The sequence below is a fragment of the Geotrypetes seraphini genome, chromosome 7, assembly GCF_902459505.1.
Source record: "Geotrypetes seraphini chromosome 7, aGeoSer1.1, whole genome shotgun sequence".
Taxonomy (NCBI): Eukaryota; Metazoa; Chordata; class Amphibia; order Gymnophiona; family Dermophiidae; genus Geotrypetes; species Geotrypetes seraphini.
This window is the reverse complement of record NC_047090.1, coordinates 47,200,992-47,217,568: the sequence shown is the minus strand read 5'-3', so window position 1 is coordinate 47,217,568 and position 16,577 is coordinate 47,200,992. Positions and strand designations below refer to the sequence as shown.

The following is a 16,577-nucleotide window of genomic DNA, read 5'->3' as shown; positions in this document are numbered from 1 at the left end:
CATGGATGAAAGATTTCAGACTGAAACAATCTGGACAAAATAATTTTTTTTCCTGGCTTCTCCTTCAAATAAGATCAAGGAGAATTCCATAAATTTGAAAGGGATAATGTATTCCATTGTACCAGTTATTAAAATTTTGGGAACCCACTTTGATCAAAATTTATCATTTGATATTCACATTAACACTCATGTTAGAAAATGTTATTTTCTGTTATGGAAACTTCGAACAATTAGGCCATATTTTGACCTTTCCTCTTTTAGGCTATTGGTATAGTCACTTATTCTAAGCACTTTAGATTACTGTAACATCCTTTATTTGTCAATCTGTAAGAAAAAACATCAAGGAGGTTGCATGTTATTCAAAATGCCAGTGTTCGTTTGATATTCTGTCTGAAAAAATGTGGCTCTGGACAAAATATTACCCAAAATGGCACTATTGTATATATTTTAAGTCTTTACATGGTTTTTTACCTAGTTATTTTCTTGGCCACTTTGAATTTGTTAATAGAAAATGTTATACACGGGGTTCACGGATATTTGACTTTCTATCTATTAAGGGTTGTGTTTACAAATGATTCTTTGGCAGAATTCTATCTTATCAGGTCGGTATATGGGATATATATTAAGTTCCAACACCTATCTAGCATTTAGAAAATTGTTTAAAACATACTTGATTGGTAAATTTTTTAACTAATGGATTGTAATTCCCTGTGAATGTCCAGTATCTTTACTCTGTAAACTGCATAGAACTAAGAGGTAGCTGCGGTATAGAAGCATATTATTATGTTACTAGTCTTATAGCCCCGGCCGCAATTTGGGCCACAGATGGAGAAAAAGAGTACCAATGCCAAATTCTGTACAGAAAAGAGATAATTCTGTATGACTAGGGAATTCTGTGCAAATTCTGCATAGCACAGTTGCACAGAATTTTGTCAGGTGTAGATGCAGTATGACCACTGACAAGAATTTTAGCTTAAAGTCTTGAGTTGTAATATTAGCATTAATTAATTAGTGAGATCCTTTTCTTCTTTTTTTTTTTTTTGGCTTTGTTGATCAAGAGCTAAGCAGAAGGCTGTTCAAGACCATCGATATATTTCTTGTTATTCATAATTTCTACTTTCAGTTAACCTGGGCTGCTGCTTTAGAACTTGCAATCACATATTAGATGTGATCAACCAGCTAAGTTTCCATTGTTGCACAGATGAGGAAAACTGTTTCTTGATTTTTGTTCTGATAAAAAATAAATTGAAAAATCACTTACTAGGAACTCCAGATACCAGTCGCAAAGGTCGCAAGACTCGGAAGGCTCGTAGCGCTTTAACGTCAAACCCAGCACCTTTTCCTCCTATCGAATTCACCCCATCTGCTTTGGTTGCTTGTTCTAAAATTGCACTAAAAAGCCTGAATGAGAATCAGAAAAAAAGATATTGGAATTTTTACAGGTGTAAACCAGTCTCACTATAGCAACAAATGCATGCAGCATGCACATCTCCTATGCTAGCTAAAAAGCACAGTTACTTACCGTAACAGGTGTTATCCAGGGACAGCAGGCAGATATTCTTGACTGATGGGTGACGGCACCGACGGAGCCCCGGTACGGACACTTTTAGAGTGATTGCACTCTAAAAACTTGGAAAGTTCTAGAGGCCGCACCACGTGTGCGCGAGTGCCTTCCTGCCCGACCCAGGCGCGCGGTCCCCAGTTAATATAACCCAGCTAAGAAGCCAACCCGGGGAGGTGGGTGGGATGCAAGAATATCTGCCTGCTGTCCCTGGATAACACCTGTTACGGTAAGTAAATGTGCTTTATCCCAGGACAAGCAGGCAGCATATTCTTGACTGATGGGTGACCTCCAAGCTAACAAAAAGAGGGATGGAGGGAAGGTTGGCCATTAGGAAAATAAATTTTGTAAAACAGATTGGCCGAAGTGACCATCCCGTCTGGAGAATGCGTCCAGACAATAATGAGATGTAAAAGTATGAACTGAGGACCAAGTAGCAGCTTTGCAGATTTCCTCAATAGGCGTAGAACGGAGGAAAGCTACAGATGCTGCCATAGCTCTAACCCTATGAGCTGTGACCGAACCTTCCAGTGTCAGTCCAGACTGAGCAGAGCAGAAAGAAATGCACGCTTAGAGACAGGACGCCCCAATTTATTTGGATCAAAGGAAAAAAAAAGTTGGGGCGATGATCTGTGGGGCTTGGTACGGTCTAAATAGTAAGCCAAAGCCCGTTTACAGTCCAAAGTATGAAGAGCCTGTTCCCCAGAATGAGAGTGAGGTTTCGGAAAGAAAACAGGCAGTACAATAGATTGGTTGAGATGGAATTCAGAGACAACCTTAGGGAGAAACTTTGGATGTGTGCGGAGAACCACCTTATCATGATGAAAGACAGTGAAAGGTGGGTCAGCAACTAGTGCATGGAGCTCACTGACTCTCCTGGCAGAGGTGAGAGCAATAAGGAATAGTACCTTCCAAGTGAGAAACATGAAAGTGGCGTTAGCCAAGGGTTCAAATGGAGGCTTCATTAAAGCGGAGAGAACCACATTAAGATCCCAGACTACAGGAGGCGCTTTAAGAGGTGGTTTCACGTTGAAAAGACCTCGCATGAATCTGGAGACCAGGGGATGAGCTGAAAGGAGCTTTCCATGGACCGGCTCATGAAAAGCAGCAATAGCACTGAGATGGACTCTGATGGAAGTAGATTTGAGGCCAGAGTCAGAGAGAGAAAGCAGGTAATCCAACAGGGTCTCTACTGCAAGGGATGTAGGATCATGGTGATGACGAAGACACCAAGAAGAAAACCGAGTCCACTTTTGATAGTAACATTGCAGAGTGGCAGGTTTCCTGGAAGCATCCAGGATAGAACGAACGGGCTGGGACAGAAGAGAATCATGTGAAGTCAGCCTGAGAGATACCAAGCTGTCAGGTGCAGGGACTGGAGGTTGGGATGCAGAAGGGTCTCCTGATGCTGCGTAAGCAGAGAAGGAAATATTGGAAGCAGAAAAGGTTCCCTGGAACTGAGTTGAAGTAGAAGGGAGAACCAATGCTGCCTGGGCCACCGTGGAGCAATTAGAATCATGGTGGTGTGTTCCCTTTTGAGTTTGAACAAGGTTCGTAGCATGAGCGGGAGAGGAGGGAAAGCATACAGGAACAGATTGGACCAATCCAGAAGAAAAGCATCCGCTGCCAGACGGTGAGGAGAGTAGAGTCTGGAGCAGAATTGGGTCAATTGATGATTGTGAGGAGATGCAAAGAGGTCCACTTGAGGAGTGCCCCATTGATCGAAGATGGACTGCAGGGTTGAGGGATTGAGAGTCCATTCGTGAGGTTGGAGAATTCTGCTGAGCTTGTCCGCTAGTGAATTCTGCTCTCCTTGAATGTAGATCGCTTTCAGGAATAATTGACGAGCTGTGGCCCAAGTCCAGATCTTCTGGGCTTCCTGGCACAAGAGACGAGAGCCTGTCCCACCCTGTTTGTTGATGTAATACATCGCAACCTGATTGTCTGTGCACAGCAGAAGGACCTGAGGAAAGAGAAGGTGACGAAAGGCCTTGAGGGCATAAAACATCGCTCTGAGTTCTAGGAAATTGATGTGATGCTTCATTTCCTGAGCTGTCCAAAGACCTTGAGTTTGGAACTCGTTCAAATGAGCCCCCCAGGCATAAGGGGAGGCGTCGGTGGTGATGACAAGTTGATGAGGAGGTAGATGGAAGAGAAGACCTCTGGAGAGATTTGAGGATATCAACCACCATTGTAGAGACTGACGAAGAGATGATGTCACAGATATGTGACGTGAGCAAGGATCCATCGCTTGGGACCACTGAGTAGCTAGGGTCCATTGAGGAGTGCGTAGGTGCAGACGAGCAAGTGGTGTGACATGAACTGTGGAGGCCATGTGACCCAAGAGTATCATCATTTGCTTGGCCGAGATGGAACATTGTGGAAGCACCTGCTGACATAGAAATTGAAGCGTTTGAAGACGGTTGGACGGTAGGAACGCTCTCATGAGGATTGAAGTCTCTGTGTGGGGATGAGATGAGATTTGGGTAGATTGATCTCGAACCCCAGTAAACGTAGAAATAGGATGGTCTGGTTGGTGGCCTGAAGTACTGTTTGAGATGAATTGGCCTTTATCAACCAATCGTCTAGGTAAGGAAACACCTGAAGGTGGTGGGAACGCAGAAAAGCAGCCACCACAATCAGACATTTGGTGAACACTCTTGGAGAGGAGGCCAGACCGAAGGGTAGCACCTTGTACTGGTAATGACAATGATTGATCATGAAGCGTAGGTACTGTCTGGAGGCCAGATTGATCGGTATGTGAGTGTATGCTTCTTTGAGATCGAGGGAACATAGCCAGTCGCCTTGATTGAGAAGAGGGTAAAGAGTGGCTAAAGAGAGCATTCTGAATTTCTCTTTGACTAAGCATTTGTTGAGGTCACGAAGATCTAGGATAGGTCTGAGATCTCCTGTTTTTTTGGGAACTAGGAAATAACGGGAGTAGAATCCCTGCCCCTTTTGATCCGGAGGGACTTCCTCTATGGCGTTCAGAAGGAGGAGGGATTGAACTTCCTGAAGAAGGAGGGAAGATTGGGGAGTGTGCAAAGCAGACTCTTTTGGTAGACTTTCGCCCAGGAGGGTTTGAAAGTTGAGAGAGTAGCCGTGGTGGATGATGTTGAGGACCCATTGGTCCGAAGTGATAACTTCCCATCGGCTGAGGAACAAAGAAAGACGACCTCCTATGGGTTGAGGCAGGAGTGGTGAAGGTTGGATGCTGGCTATGCCCTGGAGAATCAAGTCAAAAGGGCTGAGTCGGTTTTTGTTGAGGAGGCTGCTTGACAGGTTGCTGCTGCTGTGGTCTAGGTGTTTGCCTCTGCTGCTGACGCTGACGCCTAGGTTGTTGAGGGGCAGACTGTAAGGGACGAGCCACATAACGGCGTTGGTATGCTGATTGCTGTCTGAAAGGACGTGCTGGTGGAGGCTTCTTCTTGGTCTTAAGGAGAGTATCCCAGCGTGTTTCATGAGCGGAGAGCTTTTGGGTAGTTGAGTCCATGGATTCTCCAAACAGCTCATCCCCTAAGCATGGAGCATTAGCCAACCGGTCTTGATGGTTAACATCAAGTTCGGATACCCTCAACCAGGCTAAGCGGCGCATGGCCACAGACATAGCCGTTGCTCTAGAGGTAAGTTCAAAGGTATCGTATATAGATCTTACCATAAATTTTCTGAGTTGAAAAAGAGAAGAAGAGCATTGGTGAAAAGCCAAACGTTTCCTCTCAGGAAGGTACTGCTCAAAGGAAGCCATGGTGGTAAGGAGATGCTTTAAATAAAAAGAGAAATGAAAAGCATAGTTGCCAGATCGATTAGCGAGCATGGCATTCTGGTAGAGACGCTTACCAAATTTGTCCATGGCTTTGCCTTCTCTGCCAGGAGGGACAGAAGCATATACACTAGCTCCTGAGGACTTTTTAAGTGTGGATTCCACAAGGAGAGACTCATGTGGGAGCTGGGGTTTATCAAACCCTGGGATGGGGATAACCTTATACAGGGAATCCAATTTGCGGGGAGCTCCCGGGACAGTGAGAGGAGTCTCTAAATTTTTGTAAAAGGTTTCCCTCAAGATGTCATGAAGAGGGAGTTTCAGAAATTCCTTTGGAGGCTGATCAAAATCAAGAGCATCTAAAAAGGCTTTAGACTTTTTAGACTCAGCCTCCAAAGGAATGGACAGAGATTCACACATGTCTTTTAAAAAGGAATAAAAGTGTGGAATCATGTTTGGAGGAAGGGTCAGGAATAACAGGCTCATCCTCCTCCGAAGAACACTCACCCTCTGAAAGAAAAGGCTCTTCGGAATCACCCCACAGATCAGGGTCTCGAATGTGGGAACTACGGTCCCGAGACTCGGGGGTGGATGGTTCCAGGTGTCGGGACTTGCGTACCGACTTACCCGACCTCATTGATGCGGTACCGGGAGATGTGATCGGTTGCACCGGAGCCGAGGTCTGTACCGACTGGTGTTGAGTTGTCGGCTCCGGTGCAAGGACTGGCATCGACACCGATGAGGCCGAGTGTAGCGGTACCGAAAGAGTGGAAGTAGACAATATAGGCTGTTCCACTCTCGGTACCGGCGGCTCAGTGGAGACTGGTACCGGAAGGCTCGGTGCCAGGATAGCTGGAAGGAGTTGTTGTAGCTGCTCCTTCAGCTGTACTTGTAAGATGGCCGCAATGCGATCATCAAGGGAGGGCACCGGTACCGCCTTTTTCTTTTGCGGTACCTGCGGTGCCGCTCTACACCCCGGAGATGAGGAGCCCGATGTCGAGGGACTCACCTCAATAGGGGCGGAGCGCTTCCGCTGGCGCCTCACGGTCGGCAGGACTGGACTCGCTGCAATGGAGACCGGAGGGCGTTCCAGCGGGGAAGGCTTCTTAGCCGGCTTACCTGAGTGCTGCGACGCCGGCGCGGTGTGGCGCGGTATCGACGAGGTGGGTGCCGACTGTGTAGGAGCCGATGCCGGTGCCGATGTCACGGGGTCGGACATCTCGGTACCAAAAAGTAAGCGTTGCTGTATTTGGCGATTTTTCAATGTTCTTTTTTTCAGCGTGGCACAGCGGGTGCAGGTGGAAGCCTGATGCTCCGGACCCAGGCACTGTAAGCACCAGTTGTGCAGGTCCGTAAGGGAGATAGGCCGTGCACACCGCTGGCACTTCTTGAACCCTGGCTGGGGGGGCATGAACGGGAAGACAGCTTCTGCCAAATCGAAGGCCGAGGCCTCGATGGTGGCAGTAGGCCCCGCCGGGGCAGAACCGAAAAACAAAAATAACTCGATGAAAAGTAAGTATTTTTTATTTTTATTTTTTTTAAACAGAAAAAGAATAAAGGGCAAAAAGACCCTAAAAAGGATTCGCGAGCGGGAAGGCGTAAGGAAAAAATTTTCAACAGCCGTTGAAACTGCGACTTCTTAGCTCCGCAGAAACTAAGAAACTGGGGACCGCGCGCCTGGGTCGGGCGGGAAGGCACTCGCGCACGCGCGGTGCGGCCTCTAGAACTTTCCAAGTTCTTAGAGTGCAATCACTCTAAAAGTGTCCGTACCGGGGCTCCGTCGGTGCCGTCACCCATCAGTCAAGAATATGCTGCCTGCTTGTCCTGGGATAATGTGCCTTTCTGTACAACCACTTAAATTCTGCAGAAGGATCCAAAGATGTGGAAAATGTGCTGGGTTTTGTCCTCCTACAGGATGTAAATAGCTCTTACAGATTTTTACAAGTTTTAACTTGCACATGAGGCATGCACACCAGTTATATTTGTTCATCACTGTTATCATAAAATGGTTATACATCTTATAAAAAGAGCTCTAGGCAGCAGAGACTGGAACTAGAAGATCTGTTCGTGAGAAACTGAATGCAGAAGAATATAAACTTAGAAGAAAATGAGCTCTAAAGTTATAGCAAAAATGAGATGGGATGATAACACTTACGCAACTTGTTCTTCCCTATTTTATAATTAGTGCTGAGTAAAGCAAGGCTGAGATTTCGTTTTCTTTTCTATTGTGTCATTCTACACTTCTGGTTTTCTATCAAGCATCTCAATCACTCCTTACAATCAAGACCTGATCAGAATACGTTCCCAATTTTATACCTCATCTTAAATATATTTATTGCACTAAAGAGATCTCTCTCTTCCACTAGAAGAAACAGGTATGAGTTTTCAGGATGTGCTAAAAAGGTTTATACAGTACTCCCCCAATATTCGTGGGGGTTCCGTTCCAGGAACCTCCGTGAATCTTGAAAAAACGAGAATATGGTTTTTCGTGGGGGAGATTGGAGAGGGCAGCGGGAGAGAAAGGAGAGAGCAGCCGGAGCGCCGGCGAGTGCAGGAAATCACTCGTTGTATGCTCCAACCGCTTCTTTCTGCACTAAGTCGGGCCTTATCCAATCAGGAGCTGCCTGTTAAAGCAGCTCCTGATTGGATAAGGCCCGACTTAGTGCAGGAAGAGGCAGTCGGAACATACATTGAGTGATTTCCTGCACTCGCCGGCGCTCCAGCTGCTCTCTCCTGCCTCTCCAGCTGTCCTCTCCTTGTTGGCGGTTCGTGGTCGGAAAATACCGCCAATGACCAGGACCACGAACCACCGACCGCGTACGACCGGGGGAACACTGTACTTCCTTTAGGTCTAGAAATAGGTGGGGGGGGTTTTCAATACTAGCTCTTGATAGAATGACACTGGAGTCTTCAAAGTGGTGGTTTTCAACCCAGTTCTCATAACACATACAGCCAGTGTCATTTTATGACATCCACAATAAATATGCATGAGACAGATTTGCATGCATAGTTTTCCTTGCAAGTAAATCTTACCCATGCATATTTATTAAAACCCAGGCTGACTAGGTGTGTTCCAAAGACTGAGATGAGAACTATTAAGAGCAATTTTTTGCTTCCCTTAGGAGCCAATAACCCCTCATTACACTGCAGTATCCTCATCAATACAGTCTATAAGCTCTTTTCTGCAATAGGTGCTGATAGACTATATGATCATACTGATTCCAACAGCAAAATGGCAATATAGCAGAAGGACAATAAGGCGGATCTAGGGAACCAATGGCCAGTTAATGCTGAATAGAGTCATCATGAAAAGTACTAAATAAACTGAAATCTCAATATAGCATGGGTTGACAATAAGATAGCCTTTGATCGAATCTCACATTCCTGGAGAATAATGCCTAGAAATACAATAAACCCTGGATTGGTTGAGTACATCAAGTTCACCATGAATGCGGCAAACCACACTATCTGAAGAATGAAGATGGACAGTTTTTCATCTCTAAAATTAAGATCTATCAAAGAACATTTCCGGGGAATTCCCTGTCACCATTTTTGTTTTGTAAGGCATTTAATCCACTGAATGCTATTTTTAACTGTTTGGGCTATATGTCTTTTTTTTTTTTTTTTTTTTTAATAGGCACCAGATATACAGTATAAATCAATTTCTTCAAAAATGGATATACCCTAATTTTCCATCATGACAAAGTGCAACTGTACATCACATGTACTGTTTGTAGATGACTTGAAGTTCTACAGTTCCAGTGACCAACAATTGGTGGAATAACTCTAGGCTCCTTTTACAAAGGTGCGCTAGCGGTTTCACGCGCATAATAGCGCGCGCTAAACCACCGGACGCACTAGCCGCTACCGCTTCCTCTTGAGCAGGCGGTAGTTTTTGGCCAGCGCGGGGGTTAGCGCGTGATGAAAAGTCGCATACGTTAACCAATGGAGCCCTCTGTGTAGTAAAATGTTTCTCAGATGAATTTTGATCTGGACAAATGTGCTAAGATAATTGTCCTTAGAGTAAAATTGAACAAAACTGAATATACTTCTTTGACTGATAACTGTGATTTAAAGAACCTTGAACACAAAGGTTTATATAAATATCTAGGAGTGGAGGAAGAGGTGGCAAGAAAGAATAAATAACTGAGACAAAATATAAGTAAAAAATATATCATGGGACCAATATTGATACTGAAGAGTGTACTGACATCATGGAATATAATACAATCCATTAATCATTTGGTATTCATTTCATTCCTATACAACTTTGGAACTGAAGGCTAGTCTCTTGAAAAATCATATATATGAACAAGAAAACTCCTCCATGCCCACAAGATCATGTATGCAAATCAGTATATGCCAAGTCTGTACATTCTCCAAGCTGAAAGAGGAATGGGCCTCACAGAAATATTTAAACTTATAGAGCTACTATCATAAGCTCCAGACTTATATAAATATAACCTAATTCAATCTAGGCACTTTTATTCCGCTTTACCTAGATGCGGCTCAAATGGATCACAAAAGAATAAAATTGGGTCAAAACACCAATAATTATAATATCACCATATAAGTCAACTAGCTAAATCAAAAATTTTAATGTAGCCTAATTACATAACAAATAGATATCAAATAGATTTCACAAACCTCCTTAAGGTGAAATAACATGGTCTGATACTATGTGGTAGTTTGTTCTACAAGTCAGGACCACTACTTATAATAGATCTCTTCCTGGTAGAAGATTTTTTACATATGGAGTTAGAAAATATAATTAGTCTAACTTCCTGTGGCAACCATAGCTTGAATTATATCCTGGATTTTACTGGAAGCCAGTACAGCCATATTAAAAACAGAGTAGCATGATCAGTAGATTTTTCCCTCAAAATCAGCTTAGCTGCCTCGGATCCAATTATGAAAAAGATTTTAAAATATATATCTTCAGAATCTGACTCCATAGTTAAACTTGGGCAAGCATGCTAAGTAGAAGCAATGATTGGGAATCCACCAAGAAGCCTGTTCCCAAAGTTAGGCAGGGAAAAATAAAATCACTTCCAACACGTCAGCCTAGTGTCAGAAATAAGGATGTAAATTACAAGCATGAACAGCAGGGTTCCCGTTTGCTTCACGAACTTGGTCATGTGATATAGCAGTAATATTGAAGCGGCAACATCAAAATAATTGAAGTAATTCATTTAACTGATATAAGGGAGTAAGCATGGTATTGGGAAGTTCACAATTGATGTAAATTAGGTGATAAGGACTGTGTTTATATAATTTGTATAGACATATAGTAAAAAGTACATGAGAATAATTTATAATAAAGAAAATTGATAAATACCAGTAACTTTAGCAAAAAAAAACTTGACGTGAAACTTTTAAATCTGTTCCTAAATAGATTTAATTTTCTGCATATTCATTAGGGATTTCTTGAAAATCCGACTGGCTGGGGGTCCCCCAGGACAGGTTTAAGAACCATTCTTCTAATTATATATGTAAAGCAGAAGGACAAAAAAAAAATTGCTTCTCACTCTGCAAAATATTATTTGTCAAAATTTTGCAAAATTACAAAAGATGTCAGATTAGAAGAGCCAGTTTACAACTGTATCTGATGAAGTGTTGCCAATCTGATGGAACTCATTGTGGCTTATGCTAGTGGAAGAACCATTCTGACGAAATAATAATTTAACATGAGTTAACATCAGCCTGGTGGGATTTATGGTGTATTGCAATGAAGAGCAGTCATCAAAGACAGCACATTTGTTTGCTATTCTAATAAGAATCATAACCCAGCACACAAGGCACCGGATAAAGTGCTGCATTTAAAATAAAATGTTCCAGCACTTGGATGTGCCCAATTAATTTATCTTTTCCCTAGTCCTTTCTTGTACTTCTTTATTCCTTTATTGGGATTTATTAACTGCCTTTTTGCAGAGGTTGTTAGTTTCTGCCAGGAATATGCAGAGTCTTAAACCGAGGGCTCCTTTTATCCAGCCGCGCTAGCGGGGTTAACACGCGCGACGCTTCATCACGCGTTAACCCCCGCCCTGGCCTAAAAACCACCACCTGCTCAAGTGAGGCGGTAGTGGCTAGTGCGGCCGGCGGTTTAGCGTGCGGTATTACACGCGTTAAACTGCTAGCGCAGCTTGATAAAAGGAGCCCTGAACTTTCCAACCGTTCAAAATACCATGCTAAGTACTGTCACACTTTACATTGCCCATCATATAGTCACTTCCGGTGGTATAATGTATAGCCTTCACATGCCATGTTTTGTCATAATGTTACCTTTTCTCTCTCACTCTACTATTCTATTCATCATATCTTTGATACTATGGGGGGTTCTTTTATTAAGGCGTGCTAACCGATTAGTGCACGCTAAATGCAAAGGCATCCATATGCTACTCTTTTGCTTGCGCTAAATTGGTTAGCGCGCCTTAATAAAAGAACCACTTATATTTGCCATACTATGTCTAACCATGCTACGTCTACTATACGTTTGCCATCCCATGTCTACCATGTTAGGTTCTATCATATTTTGTGCCATTTTCTAGTGTCATACTAGGTTAGCCACTCTTGCCAAGTTATGTTTTTACTATGCTTTGTTAACTATATTGCACCGTCTTTGTCAACCTCAGTCTCGCCGTACCATGTCTTGCCATGTTTGCCATCACTTTGTATAAATATACTTTATTATGTATGTAACTTTGTAACCCATTCTGAGCTCTCCCGGGAGGACAGGTTAAAACCAAATAAATAAATACTAAATCCTGGTAACTGGACAAATATAAAATATTATATATCAGAAATATAAACATTTAATAGCACTGTAAAACAATCATAAGAATAGCCTTACTGGGTCAGACCAATGGTCCATCAAGCCCAGTATCCCATTCTCACGGTGGCCAATCCAGGTCACTAGTATCTGGCCAAAACCCAAGGAGTAGCAATATTCTATGCTACCGATCCAGAGTAAGCAGTGGCTCTCAATAACAAACTATGGACTTTTCCTCCAGGAACTTTCTTAAAACCAGCTATGCTATCCGCTCGTACCACAACCTCTGGCAATGCTTTCCAAAGCTTAATTATTCACTGGGTGAAAAAAAAAAAAATTTCCTCCTATTGGTTTTAAAAGTATTTCCCTCGACCAGAACAGAAACAACCGGAACAGAACCCAACTACACCACATTCCGGAAAAAAACTGAAAACCTGCCTCTGACACTTGAGCATCTCAGATCTTCCCCTGCCCAAATGTTCCCCCCATTTCTCCTCCCCTTCTCTCCCTGCCTCTCTCCGCTTCCTCTCACTTCTCTTTGTAAGTTGTCTGGAGCCTCCTTAGGTATATATGACGCAGAAATAGAAGATTAGATTAGATTCCCTGTAACTTCATCCAGTGTCCCCTAGTCTTTGTCATTTTTGACGGAGTGAAAAATTGATCCACTTGTACCCATTCTACTCCACTCAGAATTTTGTAGACTTCAATCATATCTCCCCTCAGCTGTCTCTTTTCCGAGCTGAAGAGTCCTAACCGTTTTAGTCTTTCCTCATATGATCTAATCTAATCTTCCATTTGTGAGTCACACATACCTATATAGGCTCAAGGCGACAGATCAAAGAGGAAGAGGAAAGTAGTGGGGGAAGGGGGCATGGAGAAGCATGAGGAGGGACCTAGAAGTAGGGGGTCCTATATAGAAATGAAGACAGTTAATTGTCAAAGAGGTGAGTCTTAAGGTTTTTTCTGAATGTGGTGTAGTTAGTCTCTTTCCTGATGGCTTCTGGTAGGTCATTCCAGGTTTTTACACCCAGATAAGTTAGCATAGAGTGGAAAATTCGCTTGTAGTGGAGGTATTTTGTGAATGGCAGGTTTAGTTGGATTCTGTTAAGGATTCTTTTTGATGTCGACCAAACAGTAGAGAATAGCTGGATGAGATGGGCTGCTGAGTTTCCATATAGAATCTGGTGTAGGATACATGACGATTTGAAAATTATTTGGGATGATATTGGGAGCCAGTATAGTTGCCTGATGAAGGTTGTGATTGAATCAAATTTCTTTAATTTGTAGATTAGTCTAACGGTTGTGTTCTGGATGAGTTGCAGTTTGCGGATAAGAGTAGTATTGATGCCAAGGTAGACGGAGTTGCAATAGTCTAGTTGAGGTAGGACCATCATCTGAATGATCAGAGCAAAGTGGTGTGGGTGGAAGTTAGATCTTGTGAGTCGCAGTTGACGCATAGTGTAGATGGTCTTTTTCCAAAGGTTAGATATTTGTGGTTCTGTTGTGAGAGTGTCATCTATGAGAGGAGTTCTATCCCCTTTATCATCTTGGTCACTAATCTTTGAACCTTTTCTAGTGCCACTATATCTTTCTTGAGATAAGGAGACCAGAATTGAACGCAATACTCCAGATGAGGTCACACCATAGAGCGATACATGGGATTATAACATTCTTAGTCTTGTTAACCATCCCTTTTTAAATAATTCCTAGCATTCTGTTTGCTTTTTTGGCCGCTGCCACAACACATTGGTTGGTAGGTATCATCGTATTGTCTACAATGATACCCAGATCCTTTTCTTGGGTACTGATCCCCAAGGTGGACCATAGCATCTGGTAATTGTGATTCAGATTATTCTTTCCAATGTGCATCGCTTTGCATTTATCAACATTAAATTTCATCTGCCATTTGGACGCCCAGTCTTCCAGTTTCCCAAGGTCCACCTGCAATTTTTCACAATCCGCATGCATTTTAACAACTTTGAATAGTTTAGTATCATCTGCAAATTTAATCACCTCACTCGTCGTTCCAATTTCCAGATCATTTATAAATAAGTTAAATAGCACTGGTCCTAGTACATGAGTAAAAATAAGCTATTTAAAAATGTATCTGTTTAAAATATTTATTATCTATACTGTCTAGAAATCTAGGTGGGGGTACAGTCAAATGTAAAAAAAATAAAATAAAAAAGTCAAAATACAAATACCATAATAACCAACATGGAAGAACATTTATATAATATAGATCTGGTACTCATGATGTCAGAACATTGGAAATGAAACACCTTAATAGGCACACATTAGATTAGAACATTTAAATAACATAAAGTAGATATGATGCTCACACTGTTCATACATACAAAGATACTGTAACTTAGGTGGAAAGTGCCACTGAGATATATAGATGGGACAAGATAGGTAGAATAAAGTCAATGGGATAGATGGTGGCTAAACTTAAATGTTTTTCTTCATTCCTTAGATTACTGAAATATCAAGGGCTATTCATCATGGAATAAATTCGATATATGGTAGCTAAAAAAAAAAAAAAAAAAAATCGGTGCCATAAAAAGTGAGCGCTATTCTGTCTGACAAGATCTGCCTCCTGTGAATCTATGTTGCCTCATAAGAACATAAGAATTGCCGCTGCTAGGTCAGACCAGTGATCCATCGTGCCCAGCAGTCCGCTCCCGTGGCGGCCCCTAGGTCAGAGACTAGTGCCCTAACTGAGACCAGCCCTATCTCTGTACGTTCCAGTGGATTCAAGAAACTTCACTATTTTCTGTTTTAAAAAGTGTTTCCATTAATTTCCTTACCAGTCTGTAGTTCCCTACCTCTTCCTTACTTCCACCTTTGTGGAGAGGGATCACATCTGCCCTTCTCCAGTTCTTCGGTACCACTCCCTGACCGGGCTTCTTCGTTTATAAACTTTCATTGGCTTCCTGGTTGTATGTGAATTATAGAGCAATGGTCAGACCACACTTGGAATACTGTGTCCAACACTGGTCTCCATACCTGAAGAAGGATATAACACTGCTGGAGAAGGTGCAGAGGCGAGCGACGAAGCTAGTAAAAGGTATGGAGAACTTGAGCTATAAGGATCACCTCAGAAAACTGGGATTATTCACCCTTGAGAAGAGAAGACTGAGAGGGGATCTGATAGAGACTTTTAAATTGCTAAAAGGAATCAACAAAATGGAGCAAGCTCACTCACCAGCAGGGGGAAAGGATGGAGAGCAAGAAATAGCTTTATTCACATTGGCGAATGTGACCCCAGACTCGGACCAGAGGTCATGGCCTGAAGCTGAGAGGGGACACGGCCAGGACAAATGTCAGAAAGTTCTGCTTCACACAGCGAGTGGTGAACGCCTGGAACTCTCTCCCGAAAGAGATGGTGGAGGAAACTACCATTCTAGGATTTAAGGGAAAATTGGACGCACATCTTCTTGCAGGACACATTAAGGGATACAAGTGACTAATGTATGCACCAGGGTACGCCTGGCTGAGCCTCCGCATGTGCGGATCACCGGACTGGATGGACCCCAGGTCTGATCCGGTGCAGGCATTTCTTATGTTCTTATGTTCTAATTCTAAGTCTAATAGGTGCTGGCACTGTCATCTTGACACAGGGACACTGGATCATCTGTTGTTCTACTGTCCTTTGAAACTCAGCTTCTGGAAGTCAGTATGGGGACAGATTAACCTCATATTGGAATCATCTATCCCTCTGACATATGAGGCAATTATATGTGGTACTTTGCTGCATTTCAAGCCACCTATGGATCGTCACAAAGGCAGGCTTTTCCTTATTATGGCAGGAATAGTGATGCAAATGATAACACGCAATTGGAAAAATTGCGACCGCCTCAATTTTGCATTTTGGTGGGCTAGTTTATGTTTAGGATACAAATATGAAAAGATATGGTGGATATGAAAAGTGGATATGGTTGGGGAATAACAAAATATTCAAATTGTTATGGGGACTGTTGACATCATTTGTTAATTCAACGTGACAGGGTGGGGTGGGTGGGGGGATATTTTGTTGGTTTATTTTGACTGTACTGTTGAAAGGGTGGGGTGGGATATTTTTCTTTGTATTATTATTGATGGAATTTAAGTGCTTAGGTTGATTATTAATGTTTATAAAATTGATGGCACTTGTATTAGTTTTGAAATCAATAAATATTTTTTTTTTTTAATTATGCTGTTTCACTTTCAAAATTCTTAATGGATTGGTGCCAGAAAATTTAACCCACATTTTTTTTCCTCCTCTGGATAACAATGAATTGTCATTTATTGCTTTTTCCACCTTTCAAAGGTCTCTGTTTTAAGAAAATGCTTGAACATTCATTTCCTCTTCATGCAGTCCAAGAATAATTTAAGAATAATTTACCACTATCCATTAAACAACTCTCTTATTCTTTGTTCTGAAAATATTTTAAAAGCTTTTTTTTTAATTTCAGATCTGGGTTGAACTTGAATACTTCATGCTT

At 42.4% G+C, this 16,577-nt stretch overlaps 1 protein-coding gene across 22 annotated transcripts in view; it reads right to left on the bottom strand.

The window, feature by feature from the left end:
• CACNA1C (calcium voltage-gated channel subunit alpha1 C) overlaps positions 1 to 16,577 on the bottom strand; it is a 1,333,094-nt gene that overhangs the window by 561,874 nt on the left and 754,643 nt on the right. For all 22 annotated transcript variants that reach the window (XM_033951116.1, XM_033951118.1, XM_033951120.1 and 19 more), the window contains one exon: positions 1,262 to 1,401. In XM_033951116.1, coding sequence (XP_033807007.1) covers positions 1,262 to 1,401 — 140 coding nt within the window. The remainder of the gene's footprint in view (positions 1 to 1,261; positions 1,402 to 16,577) is intronic.